This window comes from Psammomys obesus, unplaced genomic scaffold, assembly GCF_907164565.1.
Source record: "Psammomys obesus unplaced genomic scaffold, mPsaObe1.curated_primary_1811, whole genome shotgun sequence".
Lineage (NCBI taxonomy): Eukaryota > Metazoa > Chordata > Mammalia > Rodentia > Muridae > Psammomys > Psammomys obesus.
In genome coordinates, this window is record NW_026596155.1 from 7,599,590 (window position 1) to 7,623,331 (window position 23,742).

Sequence of the window (23,742 nt, forward strand, 5' to 3'; positions counted from 1 at the left end):
CAGTTCAGGTAACGTTTTAAACTATGTCCTTTTTTTAATGGATGAAGAAACATCTCAGAGCTAAAATTACCAGTCTTGGACAAATATCGTAAAGATTCACATATGACATGAAGAGAACCTATTAACCTCCACGGAAAGCCTAGTGCACCGGAAGCTCATCAGCCAATCTCACCTGCAGCTTCCGGGATTTTGGACCTTGGCTGGGGCAGGTGGGGGCGGGAGGGCATGTCGCAGAGGAAGAAGTCTAAAGTGGAGGCCAAAAAATGTCTTTACCCTTATCCCCCTAGCCTAGCGCATTTCACCTTTTTTTTTTTTTTTTTGAGTCACTTAAACAAAATCCCCCAAGCAGGCCAGGCACAGAGAACACAGCTACCTGCAGCCATGGGCCCTGACGCCCCTGCTGTGAACTTGATGAGCGCGCCATGCCGGGGAGGCTCCTGAAGCTGAAAAAAGAGCTCTTCTGGCACCACCGCAGCATCTCTTGCTACCAACTGCAGGCCTGCAGGAAGGAGAAAGAGAGGCCAGCTGCAGCGATAGCTGTGAGCATAGATTGAAGCCACAGGCCAGGCTGCAGAGATCCATAATCACAATGCACGGCTTTATTACAAATGCAAAATAAGTGAAGATGGCTACTGCCAACCCAACAGCCATGAGTAGGTTCTTTCAAAAGTTCCCCTATGGGTAGGTATCCTTTTCTCCCATACCAATGAAGGCAAGCACACAAGCCCAGTGGCAGGCCTGTCCTGACCAGTGTCCTTCAGAGCTATCCCAAGAGTTGGTCTTGCTTTTCGTCTTACTTCTCTTATTTTCCTACATCTGCTGAAGGAGCCAGGTCTCATGATGGCGGCTCTGGCCATCACAAAAGCAATGGCAAGAATAAAAATGACTTTCCTTGTTGTCTATGTGCACATTTGTAATACTGATTACAAATAACTTTTGGTCAAGTTACAGAAATTACATAATCAACTTCAGGACAAAACCCACATGTAGAAACCACATATGGATCTACAGAGACACCTAACAAAAATCACAGTGTGTGCTGTTTGCTAATAAAATGCCCTTGGTGAAAAAATGAATAAATAAACAAACTGTAAAGAATAAACCTATTTAGAAATAAATGAAAGCATGCATGAGATGAGCAGCTGCAGTTCCTTCCAGCTCCTGAATGTCACTGTGTTCTGTCACCTGTGTTCCCCATCACTTTCTAAACAGAAGCCAGGAGCAGTCACTGAAACCTGTTCTTCAATTCTCTTCCCAGCTCTGTTGCTCTACGTTGTAGCAAGGATAACAAATCAAACTCTTGGAGTCTGGGAAATAAATTCTGCATAGCACTCCATCACAAGGCCGGCCTCTGAAGGGCCCATTTCCTCCTCTCTTGCTCTCACCACTGCTTCGATTTGCATAAGAATGGACAGGAGGATGGATGTCGGTGGGAATGAGCACACTTCTGGAAGAGGAGGTCACTGCATTTTGGCAACTTCAGGAAGTTTCCACGGGACTGCGGCTGCAATACAATCCATTTCCCAAAGCCACACTTCTTTAGGCCCCCAGTTCTTACCTAAAGAGGTGCGGCCTCCAGGGCTAACCTCCAGCAGGGGAGCCCTGAGCTGAAATGCTGGCAGTTGCTGATCAGAGTGAAGTAAGTGAATGGTGAGGGCCATCTCCGGACTGGTGTGCTGTCCATCAGAAACTGTCAGGAGTGAAGACAAAGACACACACACACACATACACACACACAAGATTGAAGCACACAGGTACACATATAAATCAGTTTACTGCCTGGTCATCTCTAGCCTTAACACTTGGTAAAGATGTTTAAAAATAGAAAAGAACAAAAATTATGACCAATTCTACCAAAACTTTTTCTATGAATAACACATGAAAGTCCATAAAGGCAAAGTTATTGTAAGAAGGTATTTTCACAAGGTGATTTTGAGGAGTATTAGTGGGAAGTGATGTAAAATAAGCACTTGAAAAATAACCAAAGAGCCTCCTGCAAGATCTTACATAGCTCAGCCTGGCCTTCATCTCACTAGATAACCAGGTATGGCTGAACAGTTCTGTCGAAACTTCCTAGTTGCTATGGTTAAAAATATGTGTTCTCAGGGCCTGGAGAGATGGTTCAGACATTTAAATCACTGGCTACTCTCCCAGAGGCCCTGAGTTCAATTCCTAGCATACACAGCTCACTACCATCTGTAATGGGATCTGATTCCCTCTTCTGGCTTGCATTAAGACAGAGCACTCATATATAATAAACATAAATTAATCTTTAAAAATATGTATTCTCAAGCGGTACCAGCAAACACTTTTATTTATGAAAAGGTTCCTTGAATCAACTAATTCTTCTAGTATTCCAGAAAAAAAAAATTTTTTTTAGGAACTCCTTTTTAAGAGTGACTTTGTTTCATATTTTATGTTTTTAGAAGGACGGAAAACACTCTCTAAGTGTTTCACAGCATGTGTGTGCAAGTAAGCAGATCCATTTTTAACCTGTCATTATGCACATGACCATAACCCAGAAGTAATAGATACTTGAACATCAGTGTGCCATCTACCGTGGCTACAGAGAAAACAAGGGCACTGTTGACTATTTTAAATGACTTTTCACTTGCAGATTGTTTGGTTTCAGGGAACAGGTTTCTTTCACTTTCTTCTGGACTTGGCAGTAAGTCAGCAGGGATCTAACCCCTTAAGCAATGTAAAACATGGCTCAGGAGCAATGGTTTTACTAGGGTTGTTTTTAGGTCTGTCTTGTCCTGGAGACAGAGCTAAATGATTGAGAATTTACAAGACTTGGTTCATTTTCTATCTTCATGTCTATCATAGACAAGGCCCAACGAGCTCCTTGGAAGGACAGAGGACAAAAATCTACATGAAAATGAAGGTTTTGTGGCTATGGTCATTTTAGTAAAGTGTCAAAATAATCACCACTGTTGCTTTATGTATGTTTAATCTCCTCTTTGATCAAAGACAGAGACTGGGTGATTCTTAATTTTGAAGGTTTGTGGACAAACATGCACTTTCTGTTAATTTTAGGGGACTCAGGACTCTCTTGAGGTTTCTAGGGTCTACAATAGAAATCTGTGTGTTTAAAAAAAAGAAATAGTTGAGACACTGCGGTTATATTTACTGTTGCTTCCATTAGTTTTACTTTTAAGCAGAAAAAGAGCAGGGAGACCTCAACATCTTTACATAGCGGAGGACCACAAAGGCCTGACACGGCAAGAGCTTTGGCTTCATCACATAACTGTTTACTGTGACCAAACGCATCCTTGCCTCTTAAGAGGCGGAAAGCTATCTGTCAGTGAAAATTATATAATTAGAAATCATGTCAGATGTTGCAGCATTTTGAAAGCAAATGCAAAAATCGACAACACAAATATTAAGACTTGCACATCCTCTCCCTCTTAAGAAGGGTTTCTGCTTTCTCTGAGAAATAGTCACACTGCTTATTTGGGTTAAATGTTTCCTGTGGGCCCCGTTTGCCTGACATGTGTTTTCTTGCTTAGAACTGCTCTGCAGAGGGCCTGTGCCTATCAGAAATCCAGTCAAGTCAGGAGAACAGACCATCTTTCTCTTCAACCACAAGGTGCTATTCACCCTCATTCTGGGAGTTAATGTCAGGGCTTGGGCTGGCCATCACCTGGGCTCATTATCTGTCCATTTCAAAACTCTCTATCACAAAACTCCTTTCAAAGAGGAGGGCTGCCTTCCTACTAGATTCCAAAAGCATTTCTCTTAACACAGAAGCCTACCCATCAACCCTCCCCACCCTCAACCTTCACAAAGGAATCTTAGGCTGAAAACAAGATAGTTTAAAGTCAGCCCAAGGTCCATTCTTTTAGCCTTATGAAAGCTCAAGGATCATATAATCCCAGATCCTGAGAAAGTTAACTGCTGACCTTCCACCTACTCAAGCCTTCCAGTTAAAAGGGAGGCAGGCTACTTCCCTTGCTTTCTGTGGCCTGCCCACTTATGCCTCAGACTATCCCACAATGCATGTCAGGACTTTTATTAAACACTGCTCTGTCCTTTATCAGGGATAGACGTGAGCAACAGAATCCTTAGCTGGGAAATGTTGAAAAAAGCCTCCATCTTTAGAATGCTACAAGGTAACTCTTATGACAACATTTATGGTAAGTGGACTTAAAAAAGAAAAAAAAGGCACTCATTGGTACTGATTGCATGAATCACCTGCAGGTCATTCAATAGAAATGAGCTGACTGTGGATTCATGCAGCTGTGATGAAGCGCTGACACTGCCCCTCAGAGAGAAAACAAAATGCAGGGGATTCTGAGGAAAGTCTTTTTTTTTTTTTTTGTCCCAACAAGATTTCTCACCCCCCCCCCATGAAATATATTTATGAAAATGTTTAAATATAAACAAGATCCAAGGATGGTTGATTTCAACAAAATGGTTAATCCCAGTTAAAGAGCTGATTTAAAGGTCAACCACCTTCATTCTAAACTGAGCAAGGATGCCCTTCCCTGCGCTGTCTCAGCTTGTATTGAAGCATGCAGCAAAACTAGAACGCAGAAACTTCTCCAAGCGTATTCAGTCCATACTCTGGGTCCAAAGATTTATGGCCCCAGAGGCAAGGCATTAATAGATGGCACTATTCAAGATCTCTTGTAACCACTACACATCCTCTGCATGTAACAGGTGAATGTTTACATACCAACCACTGCCCTGGAAGCTGGACATATATGATGATGATGATGATGATGATGATGATAATGATGATGATGATGATGATGATGATGATTTCCGTTATGGACGAAGAATTCAGGTACAGAGGTAGTAGGAAACCTCCCAAGAGCAGACTGAACTCCGGGTTGTGGACCCTGACTTTAAGATCCCATTTCTTAAAACAATTTATTTTTATTTCATGTGCATTGCTATTTTGCCTGAATGTATGTCTGTGTGAGGGTGTCAGATCTCATGAAATTGGAGTTACAGACAGTTCTGAGCTGCCATGTAGGTGCTGGGAATTGAACCTAGGTCCTCTGGAAGAGCAGGCAGGGCTCTTAACCACTGAGCCATCTCTCCACACACACCCCCCTCCAACTTTAAGCTCTTACCTGCTATTGTACTATTGTCTCTTTGCAACAAATATTGACAAGCCCCACTAAGGCTTAAATAACATTAACATTTGACATTCTTAGTAGAGTTTTTCTTTCTGAGATTAAAGTCTTTACCTGTGAAGTAAAATTTCACTGATTCTGGGAGACCTAAAAGAGCAAGAGAGGAAAATCAGTGTATTAAACATTTGGGGATCAGAGAGAGAAGAAGGCACTAAATACAGAGAGGACATTATGGAGGTAAACAATGTTTAAATGTAAACTGTTGTGGTTTAAGGAGTGATCAGGAGGTCCTCTTCTCATGAAATGTTGGATTTAATGATGCCAGCATTAGTTTTAAGTATAAAAAGTACATTCATACTGGAATAATTTGGTGTCACAGCACTTAGGATGATTTATAATGCATTCATTCAGATCCTATTTTATCAGTACATAAAGTCCTACAAACTGGTGAATGTGGGTGATGTATAATACTGACAGTGTTCAGCAAGGGGGGTGGGGGAGCCAATTCCATTGTAGAAGTGAGTGACGTCTGGGACATTGATTTACACACTATAACTGGGAGAGATTTATCTGTGGCATTTATCCCACAGATTAGACAGGGCATGCTCTGCTCTCTCCAAAGAGGCTCATGGAGCTAAGACAAGTGTAGTAGACTTGGAAAATACTTTAACCACAGCTGACATGTTTTCTTTCCCTCTAATCCCAGGATAGCCCAAGTTTCCTGTAAAGTAGGTCTTGTAAAGTAGGGGCTAGAGAACCAGGACTACTTTCATGGGCTATTAGTTACCCAGTTACTAAATACCAAGGGTATCCATCAGGGAAGAGGCCTCTTCCCAGCTTCAGGGATTTTCAGTATAATTGTGGAGTTAATCATTTTCTGGACAATTGAACTTACAGTAAATAATGACAAATACCAGTTTGTGTTTACCATAACCAAAAAATTATTTAACCCATATTCAAATTATTAAGAAAAATCACCACCAGCTGCTTTGCTTGAATAAATTCACAACGTGAAAGTAATATCATCTATTTATAAAGTCATATAGTCCATACGCCTTACACATCATAAGATACGGGCACAAAGATTTTTAGAATCACCCCAAGCACAAAACTTGAGGGTGGTGAATCGAAGCTGCCGCTCCCTAGCTGTGCTGACTTCTGGGTCAAGGGGGAGGGGATGGTCAGCAGCTCGGAGGCTCTTCTGCAGTGGAAGGTACGCACTAGTTTTAACAAATTCACAACATTTTCATCAGTTTGCGTTTCTACTCAGTTCTTTTTGTTGTTGTTCAGGATTAGTCTTAACTTCCCTCCCCCCCAACATAACATTTTAATTAATCGCTTGGGAATTTCTACTCAGTCTTTCAAAAGAAAACGTTTAAGATTTTCCTCTGTCAAATCACAGATCTCATGTTGGAAGTTCGCCTGCAGCCTCCACGCCTACATGAGCTCTTCCCGGGGTACTGCACTCCACTGTGGACATGGCTTCCTAGTCTGGCCTCCTTGCCAAGTCCACTCATGTCACTGTGGTGAATGAGTCCTCAGGAAAACCACCCCTGCAGCTTCAAGCTTCCATTGGTCTCTTCGTGTTACCCAGATCTTTATAAGCTGCTGTGGAACATAAAGCTCGGCCCATCTCTCTCGTCAGGCTCATCCCCGACTGCTCTGCTAGACACTCCATATCACAGAAATACCACAGCCTCTTTTGCAACCCCCAGAATGTTATGTTAGCTTTTTCCCAAGGCCTCATGGGTAGCACATTGTCTTCCTCCAGGAATGTTCTCCCTGTGTGCCTGCATCTTTAGCTGTGCTAGCCCCTACCCATCCCACTTCACCACAGTCACCTCTTAAATCCTCAGTCTACATCAGTCCCATGTTTGATTTAATTTTACACTGAGCCTTTCTCCTTTTCCCAGAGCCCTTACCTCACTCTGCAACTAAGTATTTATTATTGTGCATATTTACCTAATAGTTTCTACACTTAGCCCCTAATCAGTCCTGAGTCAATGGCTCTTTTTGCTTTCTACTGTATCCTCCACCCTTCAACCAGTAATTGACACACTGGAGCCAGTAACAGTAGGCTAAAAGTATGTCCATGCATGTGAATTCATGGCAAAAATAAGGGACAGATCTGAGCTCAAGTCACGTATACGCTGAGAAGCCCCAAGTTATCTTGGGTAAGTGTCAGCAAACTGTACACGGGTTTGGGGGAAGAGATGGAGAACCAGCCATGAGGACTGAGAGAGACTTGGGTGCCTTGAGGCAGAGAAAAAAGCATTACCAGCAAATGAGAAGGCCGTGATCTCCTGGAGGTGGGGAGCCGCAGCGGGAGGGCGATACATGATCTGGCCCTGGTTAACATCTTCCTGAGTGAAATACTGGATGGGAGAGTGAGGCTGGTCTCTGTGCTCAATGATACCTGGGAAGGAAGAGACTGACATAAGCAAAGACAGCAGCTTCTCGTTGACAGGATGGCCAGGCCTTGCTCCCTTGCTCGTGAGTGGGAGTCTTTATCATTCAGGAGCACTGACTCCTGGGTTGTCCTTGCACTGATGCTGTCAAATTACTCAAGCAATGGACAGATCTGGAGCCAGGAGATGGTTCAGCCAGTGACGTGCTTGATATGTGAGCTTGAGGACCCAATCTCGAACACCCAGCACCCACAGCTGACCATGACAGCACACACCTGTAATACAGTGTAGGGAGAGAGAAGTAGGAAGAATCCCTGGCGCTTGCTGGCCAGCCAGCCTAAGTAACGCCCAGGTGTCCACCAGTAAGGTGGACAGCAATTGAGGAAGGCAGCTGATGTCTACCTCTGACCTTCATGGGCACCTGTGCATGCAGCCCTGAACACCTCTGAGCACACATACATATATATGTGCACACACAGATAGATAGATGATAGATAGATAGATAGATAGATAGATAGATAGATAGATAGATAGATAGATGAGAGAGAGAGAGCAAGAGAGAGAAAGAACAAGAAGAGAAAGAGATGGAAATAGTCTTCACTGGGATTCAGGGGACATAAACTATGCATGGTGAGGTGCAAATCATTGCCACTAATTAATTCAGTGCACATGATTTTCCATAAGTGAACAACGGATACTACTGTCGCTATGAAACTTCCATATGAGTTTCAATACAAAGGTCAAGAGCTCCCTAAGACATAGCCCACAATGATCTTCTGATGAGGTGCCAAACAAATGCCAACCCGGACTTCCTTTGAATTTCAGACACTCCTCCATTTCTGCGATGACCCTAGCAACCAGAGCACAGTCTGTCTATCCTAAGACAGATATGGGCTTACAGTTACCACTCCGTTTGTGATCAGTGCTTTCATGGCTGCAGTTTAGAAACTTTGCAGGCTTGGAACTATGCTGTGCTCATCCCTCCTGTCTTATGAGGGTCTCGGGGTTGAACTAACTCACCTTCTGAGGTAGGCAGCTTAGACCAGCTTCAAAACTCACACCATGGGAGAACCTTTAGCTCCAACATAATGCCTTCTATCCAAGGGCGATGGGGTTTCATTATTACACTCTTTTTCTTCTTGGGGATGTGGTAATGAGAAAGGCTTCCTGCTTGAGGGGAGAGAGAGCTGCCACTATGGGAGCTGGTCTTCCTATGACCTCGAGTGGGTACAGGCCTATTAGTTAAGCCCAGCATTAAGAGAATGAGAGGCTGGAGACTGATGACAGGTTCCACCTGGCCTCCAACTGGTGTGACACGTTTTCATGTTTTCCCATGGGAAGATTGACTTATCCAATGGAAGAAGGCATTGAGCACGTGCCGCTCATCCCCCTTTGGACTTTGACAGAACCTTTAGTCAAAAGCACTTGATCATTTTGATCTGTTTGCCTGTCCAAACCTCTTCAGGGCCTTTCCAGACAATGCCTGTGTGTGTCTAGTTCTGTAGGTGGGCAGGAGAGGAACACTATGTCTCTGGTAGAACTCTGTCCAGAGCCCATGCCAATATATAACCCATTCCTCTTTTTGTTTTTTTTTTTTAAACCAGAGGACATAAGCATAGAGCATGAATATCAGATCCTCCTTAAACCCTCCACAAATATCACTGTGTGTAGAAACAGGCAGAAGCCCACAATTTTTAGGGCTGGTACAGAATTGCAAAGCCAGAACATCACTCAAAAACAACTTCGCTGAGCATCTTACCTTGATTTGGGTGCAGAGGTAAGGTGATATTGTATATAATCTTTCCACTGGGACTCCCTGATTTCACAAAAGATAAGGAATGAGGCTGAATGACAGTTAGGCCATCTTCTCGAGCCTGGACAAAACGAAAAAATAAGAAGTAGGAAAAAACAAACAAACAAAACAACAACAACAAAAACCCAGAAGCATGATGGAATCAAGAGCCAAAGGCAAAGCTAAATCATATTAAGGAAAGAAAACCAAGTTTGCTCTGGACTTTTAAATTAGTATCATTTGGCAAGGCCGTCCCCAAAGTTCAAATGAAAGAGCTGGTCTCTCACACTATGAATGTGGCCAGCTCAGAAACTTTTCAGGTAATCCAGGCCTGAGTGGGTTTCCTCACACTCTGTCTCTGTCCTCTTCCACAGCCCTCAAGTTTATGTCAGAGCATACTGTCGGTGCCCCAATATGAGGATAGCTTCCCCAAATGGAACCTACAGTAGAACACTTTGGGAAATAAGATATAGTGGCTGGCCATTCCACTCTCCAGAGCCAGCTCATGCTCTCTGCTCTTCTGAGAGTGACTCCAGCATGCCAGCGGGAGGGCAAGGCTGAGAGGTTCAAGTCTTAGCCCCAAGAGGTCCTTCAGAGCACTCCTGTGCCCTAAGCCTTACTAATGGGAACTCTTTGGCATTCTGGCTTCAAAGAGTTAAAGAAGAGCCCAGCTCCAGTACCAAAAGAGACCACTTATATTCAGAAGCATTTGCTTATTAAAACACATGAAAATTGTCTCTGTTATCTTCCCTTCTACTGTACCATTTCAGGAACTGAGGCGTGAACAAGGGGAGCAATATTAACTGGACAATGTGCCTGCAGCTTTCGTCATCCATCTGCCCGCTCATATCCACACTCTCAAAAGCCCACAAGGAGAGGGTCAGGCTCTCACCTCCCATGTGACAGTAAGCTGAGGACAGCTGCCATGAAACCACAGTGTGTCAAGAAGTAAAGGGAACACTGGTGTGAGCCTGGGGCCTGGGCTTGGGTCACAGGTGCTGTTTGAAAACAGAACAAAGTAGCCTGCCCACTGCATGTTCCCCCTGACTGACCCTGAAGGTGGGGTAGAGTCTGACATGCTCGCATGTCTTTCAAGCCCTGCTCCATTCAGAAGGAATTTCCCCATTTAGAAGAGGATTAAGTGGGGGTTCACTCCTGCTAGTGGGAGGGTGTGGTATTTTTATTTTTAACCATAAAAAGCTGAGGGCTGCAGTTTGCCCTGTAATTGTCCCAAAGGCATAGCTGTCCTGGGGAGAGGCAGCATCTGCAGGTTAGGACAATCCCCTACAGTAAAGAGTCACATTTCAGGCCCTTGCACAGGTATGGAATGTAATGAGCAAGAAAATTAGAATTTCCAGTGGCAGCTGGTCTCCCACACCCTGCTATGCTAACATAAAACAAGTAAGGACAACAAATTAAAAATATATGTGCCATAAAAGATGTTTACAGACCATCCATGTGGGTACAGACACATGGACAAAAGAAGTACAGCTGCAGCACCCTGTTCAGTATAGTTTGCCCCCTTCCAATGTCAAAACCGCCATAATCAAATATTCTCGAAGTGCCATGGACTACTTCTGAAAATTCACATGCTTCTAAACAATAAAGTGATAAAAAGATAATTGTCATAGACATAGGACTCCTGAAAAGGGGAACAGGTTCTGGCCAAGATAACCTATTTTGGAACCTAAAGATCTCATGTCTTTACTAATAAGAATGGATATTATGTACAAAATTGGAAGACTTAATTTTCTAAAGCAGTTTTGAGGCTGTGATATATCAAAGAAGTCAATTTTAATTATTTGGGCTAGTTAGTATTCATCAATTAAACACACTAAGAAGTGGGAGATTAAGCTTTGTGGAAATAATTACAGAAGACATTTTTGTTACTACATCTGGGCAAAGATTAAGAATGATAGTTTTCATCACACTCACATCGCCTCTGACTGCATCTAGAATCCAAACCCTTCTCCCCACCATGCCCCCACTCTGCTCAGAGCCAGCCTCTCCCTGGCACCCACCATGGCTTCACACTGCTCTCCCCTTGCCTACCGGCTGCTTCAGCCAGGGTGCCAGCAGGACATGGAGTCTCGCTCCTCACCGCCATGGCTTTCCACAGCATGCACTATGGAAGGCAGGTTCTCACAGTGATCTTGGCTCTACTGTATGCTCCCAGTGCCTTTTGTAAACTCATCCCAGACTGAGGCCGCCATGCCTGCTCACGTCCTTGACCTCAGTGAAAGGCGCAGTTGTAGTGTTAGAACCAGGGTCTTCCTGGATTCTAACTGGCTGTGTCTCTTAATCTCTCAGTCTCCAATTGCTTGTAACCTTTCTAATTATCCTAACCATTTCTAAGTGTAGAGAATTGCTAACTATTTAATTCATGTTGTTCTATAAAAGAGCCCTAGAACTCTGCCATCTTAAAAAACCTAAACTCTATTTCCACTGGGCAGCTTTTCCTTTTTCCCTTCCTCTCCTCCCCGCACTGCTCTGCTTTCCTTTCCTAAGAATCTGACTACTACTCCACACTGCTGTGCATAGGGAGCCATATCTGCTTGGTTGATTTATTTCACATTGAATGTTTTGGAGGTTAATCCACGATGTACCTTATGACAGGATTACTTTCTATTACATGGCTGTATCATCTTGCACTGCGTGAGTGCGTGCACGTGCTCGGACACATACACACGTCACATCACATTTTGTTAATTTGCTTAGGATGGACACGTGGGTAACTCATAGCTCTTGGCTACTGTGAAATGCAGATCCTTGGTTCTACAACCAGACTCACTGAATTAGAACACTTGGAGTGAGTTCTCATGTATCTCAATGACTCTGCAGGTGACTCCAATACATACTTAAGTCTGAGACCTGAAGAACCCAGATCTAGAAATAATTACACTCAGCAGCTCAGCTTTTCTCCTAGAAGAAGGCCTGGGACACTGCCATGCTTCACTATGCCAGGCTCCTTCCTACTTGCACCCAAATGGTTGCTCTGCTGTGGGGACTATCACAGCATGATTCCTCTGCTTATTTATTGGCCTGACTCCACCTGGATGCAAAGATGCTTGAACTAGAAACTGTGTTTTAAGGTCACTGAGTCTCCAGTGACTTCATCGGCACTTGTCATAAGCACTCAGGAGAAACAATGACTAAATAAGTGCAGGGGTGAGAGGCAGGCTCCTTTCAAATACATCAATAGAATATTTGTATGGAACATATAAAAATATTTCATCTGTATTTACCACATGTCTTCACAGTTTACCAACTATGTGCAAAGCTCAAGTGTTTAGATGAGTTCCAATCACCGAACAGAGCTGTGTTTCTGTCACATATAACAAGTGTGTACCACAGGAATAGCCCTAAGTGATGCCAAAAGGAACATCAACAGTGTATGTTTTAAGTCCTGTAAGCTAAATCACATTTTACAGTAAACTGACTTTTGAGAGATCCAAGGTTCAAGCAGACCCAGACCTAATCTGCAAATGTGCAGCCAGAGACTAAAGCTGAAGCAAGATGAAGTCCCTTTAGAAAACCATGGTAAAGTGAATGGTGCCATGGCCATGGCTCCTGGCCCATTTTCCCCCTTCTCAACTCAAAATAACAGTGCTTCGCATTTGGCAAGAAATGTGTATGCACATTTTTCTTTACCGTTTAGAGAAAATTCTGATCCCAGTTCTACCAGTCAGAATGATGAATTATAGACTTTATAATGCTGCTGAATTATGATTTCCTTAAATTACAGTTTACGCTGGAAATGCCGATACCAGCTATTCATTAAAAACTTTCTGCTTCCCCCCTTTATGTCTCTGTCACACCCCAGCCCCATAATTTCTGAAACGATCACTGATCTCTTTGTTGTGGCTCAAGGCTGATATCCTACCCCGAAGTGTAATTATGTGGGTGCTAACTAACACATGGACCCATAATAATTAATTTACAGGGGTTTGCATGCTCATGGCTCTGTCTGGAAGAGCAGACTGGCATTCCACTTACCCTAGACACAGGGTAACAGTATATTCTGTACTTCCTACTTGTCTGAACTGAGCTTTATAGGAGAGTCTGGGTGACACCTTCATGCGTAGCTAACCTTTGCCACTGCAATATACTGTTGACATCTGCAATATTTATGCTCAAGAATTATGCAATCAAGCCACTAGAATACTGCAAAGAAAAATCTTTCAATGTTTTCGGAGAGTTTATGATTTTGCATTTGGGTTCTATTTTAAAGCTATTCTCAGTTGCATGCATCCCATGTGCCATGGGTAGATACGAGCGCTCTTCACATGGGATCTATTCATGTCCACAGAACACACAGGCCTTCTGGGATTGGCTACCATGGATCTCCGCATCCCCACTACACTTTTCTCACTTCTCCAGGGGATTAAACTATTTGCTCTTTCTCTGCAATCGTCAGCTTTCTTACTTCTTACATGTGCTCTGAAAGCCCTTGGCCATCTCTCCTCTACTCCACCCAGCTTCCTTGTCCCAGTACTCACCTGGGTAATTGATGCTCACCTTCCTGGACCCTGTATGGATACCACCTGCTCTGCTAAGCTCTTGCCTAGAAAGTCAGCTTTTGTAGGCTTTAATACCCAAGGAACAGCTTCTCCAGCTAGGTGGTGCTGTAACTATAACCTAGAGGGGTATCACTAACACAAGAAGTTCCTTTCAAGTTCCCAGGGAGAGACACTGTAGCTTTATGGAATGCTGTAGAGAGGCAGCAGGCAATGGAGGGGGGTGGCCAAGATAGATTCCACATGATCTTTTTTTTTCTTGGGGTGGGAGCGAGGTAGACTAAGTCCCCTCTTTTAAGCTAGGGAGAAGTGTTTTCCCAGGGCTGTTCTCGCTAGCTCTAGTGTCTGGGTTTTGAACCAAGCATTTACTATATCCACTGGCTTATTTTGCTTCTGCAGGAATGGGTACTTTGTTCTAGAGGGAAGCATTAGCCTTCCCATTCAACTCACGGTCATATGGAGAGATGTCCCCAGGGAGAGTGTAGGTGCCTCAGGTGCCTGAGGTAGGATTGCAATGTTGAACATGTGGCTTTCCAGGTGGGCCTGGGCCTCGGTGGCACTAGACACCTGAAAAACAAAACCATGGTGAGTCTTTCGTCTTGTACTGGCCAGAACTTGTTCACTCTTTACCTCCCCACCAAACCATCTGCCTTTGAATTCTGTGTGCACGAAATCACAATTCTTATTCTTCACGTTTTCTTGCAGATCATTTACTGATTATAAAAAAAGAGCTACATAACCATATTAAGGGTTTCTTAAAATCCATGAGAGAAAGAAATAAAGAAAACACATAATTCCACCAACTAGTGATTATTAACACTGAATCATTTAAGATTAATCTTTTCCTACGATATCTTTAAATTCACATGCACTTGAAAGTCTCTTTATTTAACCCAGTGTGCTGATGTTTTGTTATAGTAGCAAATATTCTTGAAAGTGGATAACTTTTATGGCTATAGAACTTGGTTTCTGTGCATCTATAACATGGTTTTTCACTCCATTTTTCATCTTTACCCACCAATACCGGTACAATGAATCAACCTTATCACTGCACATTAGTAACATTTAGAGTTAGGGCAGTGGTCACAAAATCAACTTTTCTTTTAAAGTGCTGAGGACAGTAGTGCACGCCTGTAATCCCAGCCCTGAGGGGGCTGATGTGGGACAATGGTGAGCCGAAGCTCAACCAGAGCTAACTGTGAGACTCTGGAAGAAACAGATCCCCATTTAATTCCTCAGTTTCTCTAGCTCTCTCTCAGGGCTACTGAACGGTTCCCCCAAGTCCCCCTTGTGTGCACTGTTTCCTCAGGCTTGTCACAAAAACTGTGGAGCCTGGTGTGGCTGCAGGCAGGTGTATGAGTCCTTTGTGACAGAAGACAGGGTACACTGCATCCAATATGAAAACCATCTTCCCAGCCTTCATCAGATGCCCGCAGTGAACTTTTAGGTTCCTCAGGTGTCTCCAAGGAGATGCCAGGCTCACATCATTGACCAGAGGTACATACTCGACTGGTCATGTACTGTGGGCTCAGCTCTTATCAGCTGTTTCCAAACGTGGCCTTCCAGTTCCCCACTAAGGAATACTATTATTCCACTTTGTCAGAGGAAACTGAAAATTAAAAAAAAGATAGACCGATGTCTCAAAGTCAGAACAATAAATGGACCAGTTGGATTTATAATCTTGCCAGTGGACAAAATGACCTTGGTAGACTTAAGAAATTAGGAGTTGGGAGAGGTATTTCCTTCTATCATTAAGGCAGGCAAACAAACAAACAAACAAACAAACCCAACCAACCAACCAATCAACCAACCAAACAACAACAACAAAAAACACCCCAGCACTGGTCAGATTGTGAAACATGTATATTAACAGAGCAAATGAATCAGACAAGCTTCCCAGTAAAGACACTGATAGTGAAATACCACGCTGGTTTTTTTCTGACCACATCCTCTGAGACCATCTCAACAGAATCTGAATATACAGGTTTTTTTTTTTTTTCCTTACACCAAAAATGACTGTGGATGCGCGCACACCTTCTCAGTAGCTGGTCTCTATTTAAAAATGCCACTTGCCTTCCATAAATCCCGTCACACATGCAAAGCAACAGATGGGCCGCATTGATGGCTCATGACAGCAAGTCAGCATTAAAATGGAATTAAATCTATGCAGCTCATTATATCACATTTCCTGCTTTAAAGGGGAAGAAGGGAAGGGGGAAAACATTACGACAGCATCCCTTTGGTTCAAAATCTTCCAGGGACACTCGGATGATAAATGGGGAAAGTTACTAACCATTTACCTTAGCACAGGGATAAAGTGTCTGTGCATTTCCAATCAAAATATGAGGTATACCTACAAAGTAGTGACACTTTAGAAAAACAGACAGCAGCACCTTCATGTCCAGGAGAGCATCAGAGTTGCTTCACACTCAGAGTAAAGATGCTGTCCTGTTTCCAAATCACCCTCCCCCCGCTCTGAATGCTTCCACAGGGAGTTCCCAAATCATTTCTTTAAAAAGCCTGGCTAATACCTCATAATTGATCTTCTCCTTAGCCAGGAATAGTTACTACTCTTTGATCTACCACGCCACAGGGTGATATTGGGCTAATTTGTTATAGTATAAACTTGTGTCCCCCAAATGACACTCTGTCATTCTTGAGGATATTCCTAAAGAATATCACAAACACTTTGAAAGCTATTTTAAGTAGGATTTGTATCATGTTTTATGTAAAAAGTATGAAGACCCTACAGGGACCCACTTTCTAAGTAATAATGTTCCTTCGTATGTCCTAAATCTCATGAGCGAGTAAGTAAGTTTGTTTGGTTTGAGACTGGATATTTCAGGCTGGCCTCAAACTTGCTATGCATTTGAGAGCCTTGAATTCTTTACCTTTGCTCTTAAGATGTGCTGGAAGTGTAGGTGTGTGCCACCATATCTGCCTTAGGAAGTCTTTTCCCCCTTTCCGTAAATCAGTACCTTCTAGCTTATTTTTCACTATTTTGTTTCACTCAGTAACCAAATTGCAAAGCAATTTAATGTCATTTTAAGCAGGTGCTTAGAATCCCCCTCCAGAGAAAGACTCCACAGTGACCACACGCTGTCTCGACCACTGTGAAGGGGGAGACAGGTCTGTGGGTTCCAGTTTGCTGAGGTGACTTCTTTTGATTGAGGTCTTTGCCTCAATACTGACCCATTCTCTGAGGACTGCTGCCTTCCCAGGTGCTGAAATTGAGAAGTTAGCTGGAGCAAAGGGCACAGAGCATTTGCTTGTTTTCAGACCTTCGATGTGCTGAGAATAACCTCATTTTAATAGTTTCCATATTTCTATCAATCTACTCTTGGGAAAAATCACCTGATTTATACAATATAAATTAGTCAGGCAACAGAAACACACATGCCAGACATTAGAAGTGGAATGCACTCTTACACAAAAGAAAAGCCTGTGACTTGAAAGGGACAACGTATTGGCTGATCTCCATGAACAAATATATTTCCTGATGTCTTATAAAATTCTGTCTTCTGCTTAAACAGTTCCTCTCTCACAGTCCCTTCTATCTTAGTGTTTCTGTTCAAGTTTTATTTCTAAATCCTTCTTGCTATAGGTTTCTCTAAAGTTATTTTCTTCAAAGAATCTGCTTTTGTACTCATTTGTCACTCCTAGTGTTTAAAAATTAACCAGTTTCTTCTTTTTGCTTTCCTTGCCTTTTCCTTGTGGTTTGCTAGGCTCCTGAGTCAAATATTTGGTCCACTTAGTTTTCTGTTCTTCTACTCAATAATAAATAGTACCATCAATTTTCTTTTCTGTTATTTTTCTCTCTGTAGCTCTGGCTGTCCTGGGCACGCTTTGTAGACCAGGCTGGCCCTGAACTCACAAAGATCTGCCTGCCTCTGCCTCCCAAGTGCACCACCACACCCAGCCATTTTTTCTTGTGAATACATTTTTTTATACCTCATGTTGGTCTTCAAAAATTATTTTCTCCTCTATAGTTCTTAATTAAAGTTCACCACTTTGATTTCCTTTAAGAACATTTAAACCATTCCAAACGGTTTAACAATCTTGTTTACTTTTTGTTGTATGACTTTGTTAACATTCACAATCATCAATCTGAACCTGCTAGTCTCTCCTATTTTTTTAGCTTCTGCAGTTCTCCTTATGGTATTGTCTGTCAACATTTTTTAATAAAAGATAAGAACGTATTAGGTTTTTTTCACCCAAATAAACACATTTACAAAACTCTTAATGTTATTAATTATGCTTCCCTCCCCCGGATAGGCAACTGAAGAAAATGGCCCACACAGCCTGTGAACAAGGGCTACGAGGATGGAGAGGGCACCTGGAAATGGAAGGAGTCGCTCTGAGCCGGGGCTCCTGTGTGTCTGTACCACACTATGCCTTCGTTGATGTCCTGCTGGGTGAAGGTGCTGGTGGGGGTTACCATCCTTCCATCAGGCAGGTGCTGCCCTTCCTCGGCAGGACTGGCAGGACTGGCAGGACTGTCTGCAGGCAGGTTCATCAGGAGGACCACCTCCCCTAGGGAAGCACAGGCCATACCATTAGATCCCTGGGAAAGGGGAGCCGGAGATCTCCTTCCTTTTCATAGCTCCTTCTTTACAAACTGAAGAAGAGGTGTGTCTTTATCTAAAGTGAAAGTAAGGACACTAACAAAACCCAATAAATATCACTGAAGTCCCCTTTAGACACAGAGTTCCCAGTCTCCAATAGCCACTTAAGGGCAATTCAAGCATAAAGTTGCTGACTAGTATCTATTAAAATTACATAATGAGACTTAAATGTAGCGGCTGCTGTAAATAGACACCTACTGGGCACTGGATGGATTCATTTTCTTATGGAACTTTCTAGGTAATTAAAAACATAGTCTAAACAACAGCTTTAGGTTGTAAACACCACAGAAAGAGAGGTCTGCAGAAGCCAACCCTGAAAGGATTCTGTCCAGTGGAGACAATATTGGCTGACACTGGGACACATATAGAAGAGCTGTCACTGGTCTTACTGTTCAGACCCAGCTCTGCCCCTCTCACAAGCTTGCTCACGCTCCCAAGGCTACGCTGCTCACGTGTAAAATAAAAACAACAAAGACCGAACATCGCTAACCTAAAAGCCCATGATCCAAAAAAGACTCAAGACCTCAACCTTTTTGAGTGCCAACATGATAACATATAGGAAAATCCCACACAGGATAGATCTCACATGACAGGCCCTACTCAGTAAATGCTGGCAGCATTAAGGATAACGTAGAAACTCACTTTCAGGCTATGCTATACATAAAATACACATAAAGTATAAGTGATTATGTGCTTAGATTTGAGTCTCATCTTTAAGATACCTCATCACTTATTTGCAAATACTCAAAACATTTTTAAAACTCCATATGTGAAATAATTTTGGTCTCAGGCATGTTTTCTAAGGAATGTGCTCAAACTGTCTGACATACACTCTACAGGCGCTTAGAGAGAAGGCTGGTTACCGCCACTGTGGCTTCTGTGCGCCTTTGTGAATGATGTCACCGTACCTCTTACAGAGAAATGTCTTTAGCCTCAGAGAGCTCCGAGACCTGCCAGGGGCCATCAGATAAGCAGGGATTTGAATGGAAAGTTCATACTCTTGGCCATGAAGCTCTGTTTCCAATCCTTACCATTTTCTGTGCATGTGTCAGTGTTAGAGAACTCAGCATTTCCTGTCCCTTCATTTGATACATTTTACTTGAACTGAGGCAAGGAAATCTAAATCCAAACACCACCCACCTGTCTTTAAGGCTTGTCCCTCACCTGAAGCTACTAGCACCTTCAGGTGGTATCACAGATACAGAAGCACTATAGAAACAATTGAAATTTCACAAGAATATGACTACAAGTGGAGACCACACAGAAAAGTGGATGAACTTCAGAAAGCAGGCTGTGTTCTGAACCTAACAATGGACGTCAAACAAGCTACTCTGACATTTTATAGTAAGAGGGACAACAGTGTGTGTGTGTGTGTGTGTGTTGCCCAGTCTTAATACACTAAGCATGTTAGATAACTGACAGCACATTTCTATTTCCAAAACTGGTAGCATTATGCTCATTACTCCAGAGAAATCTGCCTTCTAACTCCAAGTACTGATATGCACTAAATTCGAGTTAAAGCTGAGCAAGGCACACTGGGTGATGGTGAAATACTGAAACAGGAGAAAAACATCACCACTCCTCCACAGAACCATGGGGAATAGACTAGACCTACTCCAGTTCTCCTGTCTTACTTGTCATCTGCTTCTAAGTGAACAATTCTACCATGAATCTCTCCCAGTGAAAATTCCCATCATAAGATGCTGTGCACAGACATGGCTTCCCAGCATCAGGTCTGCTCATGAATATCAGCACAGTTGTGAAATACTCTGAAAGGAAATGGCCACAATGAAAATGAAAAGAGTGGGACAGAAAACACCCTACACTTGGTTTCTTAGCTTGCCTGCTTTACAACGTAAAAGCTAAGCCCAATTTCCCTGACAACACCTAATAGAATAGATACATTGTCAATGAAAACATCACTTCTGTATGACACAGGTTCACAAGTATTATAGGATACTGGCTAGCAGCAACAATTTCAAATTAATAGTCTTTGAGTACCTGTTAGGTACCATCTACTACAGTCTATTAGGTCTTTAGGAATAGAGGACCCACAGAACACCCAGATGCAGGCTCCATTGCTAATGCTGAAGATGAGGAGCCATTGGGAAAGCTTCCACTTGTGAGTGGCGTGCATGGATTTGGAGCACGGAACTGTTGACTGGAATACAGATGGTCAGTAAGGCTTGCCAATACTGTTAAGGAGGCCAGAGTTTATTCTATTCGAGGTGACCACATCGGTTAACATTTATATAGACAGTTTGACCAATCAGGATGTTAGTGCAAAAGTGAGCATTGGTTTGAAGACCTGAACTAAGGTAGCAGAGGCATGATTTGTGAAGAAACAAGCAGACACAGGGGAGACAAGCAACGCAAGCTGCCAGTTCACAGATGTGGAGACAAGAGAAGAGGGAGAGAAAAGACCAGTGTGGCTGCCCCCGATGTACAGAGCACAGGACAGGCCGGGTACACTGACTACGGGGAGTTTGTCACTGGGTGCGTTGAATATGGGTGCCTTGGGAGAAATTACCTGAGAAGACAAGGGGAAACCACGAGGGCTTGGCGACATACTCATGAAGAGGGAAGAGCTGCTATTTTATGTAATTCCTCACCATTGCTTTCTCTCTGATACTAACAAAAAAAGGGAAGACATAGTTCCTATGCAAAATTCTAGGATGAAAACCATAGTCACCTCTGTCTGGGATTTATTGTGTATTTAAGGTTATGTTTAAGGAAGAATTTTGAAGAGAAAAATTCATTGAGGCCATTTTTATTAATACTTTTTTATGGTATGATAAATGATTTAGAGCTACAGTGATTTAGAGTAAGTGAGATTAGCTCTCAAATGATGCCCAAGGTACTTCAATAAACTACTTCCAACCTTACAATGGCACTAAGAATAGACGTGTCAATCAACTGATTGAGATATATTTCAAAATAATGGTGAGTCTGGAAATGGTTGAATTCAGTATTTCTGTTTTTTTGAGTTCCTGTCTCACTCTAATCCAAGTTAGCGTGGATTTTAAACTAGTAACAATCCTACTGCTTCAGCTTCGCAAGCGCTGGAAATGCAGGTATAACTGTCATGGCTGGCTAAATTTAGGTCCTTTATACTTAGAGCATAAAAGCAATTTGTGCTCCCTTGACCAAAGTCATTTCTTCACAAAAAGCTTAAAGCCATATGGAAGGTTCTAGAAGAGTGGTTTTCAACCTTCCTAATGCTCTGTCCCCTTAACCTAGCTCCTCATGTAGTGCTGACCCCCAACCATAACTCTTTTCGTTGCTACTTCATAACTGTAATTTTGCTATGGTCACAAATCATGATGTAAATACTTTTGGAGGTTGCCAAAGGGGTCATAACCCACAGGTTGAGAACCTCTGTTCTAAAGTGATGTGGGAACTCATTACAATCAGAAGCCATGAGGTGAGGGCCATCAGTGTATCTCACTGGGACAGGGAAATGTGAGTAGATTTGTGTTCTATGGGTGTCTAGCTTCCACCACCTTTTTTTACTCCTGAATGGCTCTCCAGGGTAACATATTTTGATTATTATTAGTCGGGGGAAATGGACACACAGAGATTAAGTTCATGAGAAGTTAATTAAGAGTTATGATAGAAAAGGGTCCCAATAAAGCATTTATTAAGCTGAAATGGCAAACTTTCATCTCCCTAAAAACCATTTAATTCAGCATTGTTCTGTTTAATATTTAATGAAATACTGGGGCTATTTCTATGGGATCTGGGAGCTTAATTTCTGTCCTTTAATAATCGAGGTAAAGTTGGGAAATTTAATACATCACAAGAGTCAGAGGCTTTAGAGATGAAAAGGACTTATGATATGAGAATTCACCTTGCTCGCACTCAGCAGTGCAAATACCCTGACAACAGGACGCTTACTAATTACGGAGAGGAGAAAAATAACTGTAGTGTAGAAATTTGGCAGCTATCACCTTAACCAAGTGATTGAAGTTAATGCAACCACAATAAAACTGTGATACCTTACGTCTGCAGTACAATACATCAAGAGCAGAAAAATCAAACCCTAACCCCAAAATAAGAAATGGTCCCTAAGCAAGCAAGAGTCCACAAATAGCTGAACAGTTCTCTTCAAAAATATTAGCCAAGGGCTGAGGATGTGGCTTGCTGCACAAGCACGAAGATCTAAGTTTGAATCCCAGCACTGTTAACATTCCAGGCATGATTTTGTGCATAGAGACAGGAAGATGTATGAGGCTTGCGTGCTGCCAGCCTAACCCAAAACTGTGAGTGCCAGGTTCAAGAAGAGCGAGTGACGGGCGTGGACACATGCTGCCCTCGACCCACCTCTGTGCAAATGCAAAGACTGCTTCTGCTGCTGGAAGCGGGAGACATTATTTGGGAGCAGTTGTGAGCCATACTTCAGTATAAGTCTTACAGAACTGTATTTTCAGGTGATGTCAACAGGAAATAGATTAGGTATTTACATGTGTTATCTTTTTTGGAGCGGTAACAATGGTGAGTATTAATATTTCTGAGATGTTTCTTTTTAACCCTTACTAAGACCCTGGGTGGATAACAAGCTCAGTGGGTGAAGGAGCTGGCTACTGAGTATGATTGTCTGGCAACCTGAGTTTGACCCTGGGGCTCACATGGCAGAAAGAGAAAAATAACTTCCATAAGTTGTCCTCTGACAGAATGGTAGACAGACGTAGGGCACATAGGTGCTCTTGTGGGCACACATATTCTCTTCCATGAGCCCAATAAATAAATGCAATAAAAATTTTAACATAAAAATATAGGAAGTCTATAGCTGGGTCTGAGGGGATAGAGATAGCTTTAGATAGCCGGTCTTTGAAATTCATGCAATGTGTTTTATCTAAGTAAGTAGCTATCAGAAAGGTGCTCCCTAATCTCATGTGCAAAGTAAAATAACTTAAAAACTATTGTCTTAGATGTTAGAGACAATGTACTGGTAAGGTGCTCATAAGCATGTACAGTGTGAGAGCTACCACGATTACTCTGTCGTTCAATGAGGCATGTGGAGTATTAGAAAGCTCAGATCATTTGAATCACAGCCTTGCCACATGGCATGGTGCAAATCCAGCTCCTGCCCTCTGGATGCAAAAACAAAATCATGCCGAAGAATCACGTTACCAAACTGGGGGTGGTCGTGTGTGATCTTGTAGATGATATCGTCAGCTCTGACACCGGGAGCTTGAGCCTGCAAGATTCGGTTTGTGATCTTCAGCATCCCCCCTTGGGGAACCCACACCATAGAGTTAGTCACGAGCCGCAGAGCGCCGTCATTCTAGAATGAAAGAGAAGTACAGCATT

General features: G+C 42.7%; 1 protein-coding gene across 1 annotated transcript in view; it reads right to left on the minus strand.

Annotated features, from left to right (window-relative positions):
- Positions 1 to 23,742, minus strand: part of Fras1 (Fraser extracellular matrix complex subunit 1) — a 400,690-nt gene that overhangs the window by 99,005 nt on the left and 277,943 nt on the right. Inside the window, exons 30-37 of the mRNA XM_055594513.1 lie at positions 23,563 to 23,716; positions 18,141 to 18,337; positions 14,255 to 14,371; positions 9,255 to 9,369; positions 7,366 to 7,503; positions 5,202 to 5,234; positions 1,559 to 1,690; positions 374 to 499 (exon numbers count right to left, since the gene is read on the minus strand). Coding sequence (XP_055450488.1) covers positions 374 to 499; positions 1,559 to 1,690; positions 5,202 to 5,234; positions 7,366 to 7,503; positions 9,255 to 9,369; positions 14,255 to 14,371; positions 18,141 to 18,337; positions 23,563 to 23,716 — 1,012 coding nt within the window. The remainder of the gene's footprint in view (positions 1 to 373; positions 500 to 1,558; positions 1,691 to 5,201; positions 5,235 to 7,365; positions 7,504 to 9,254; positions 9,370 to 14,254; positions 14,372 to 18,140; positions 18,338 to 23,562; positions 23,717 to 23,742) is intronic.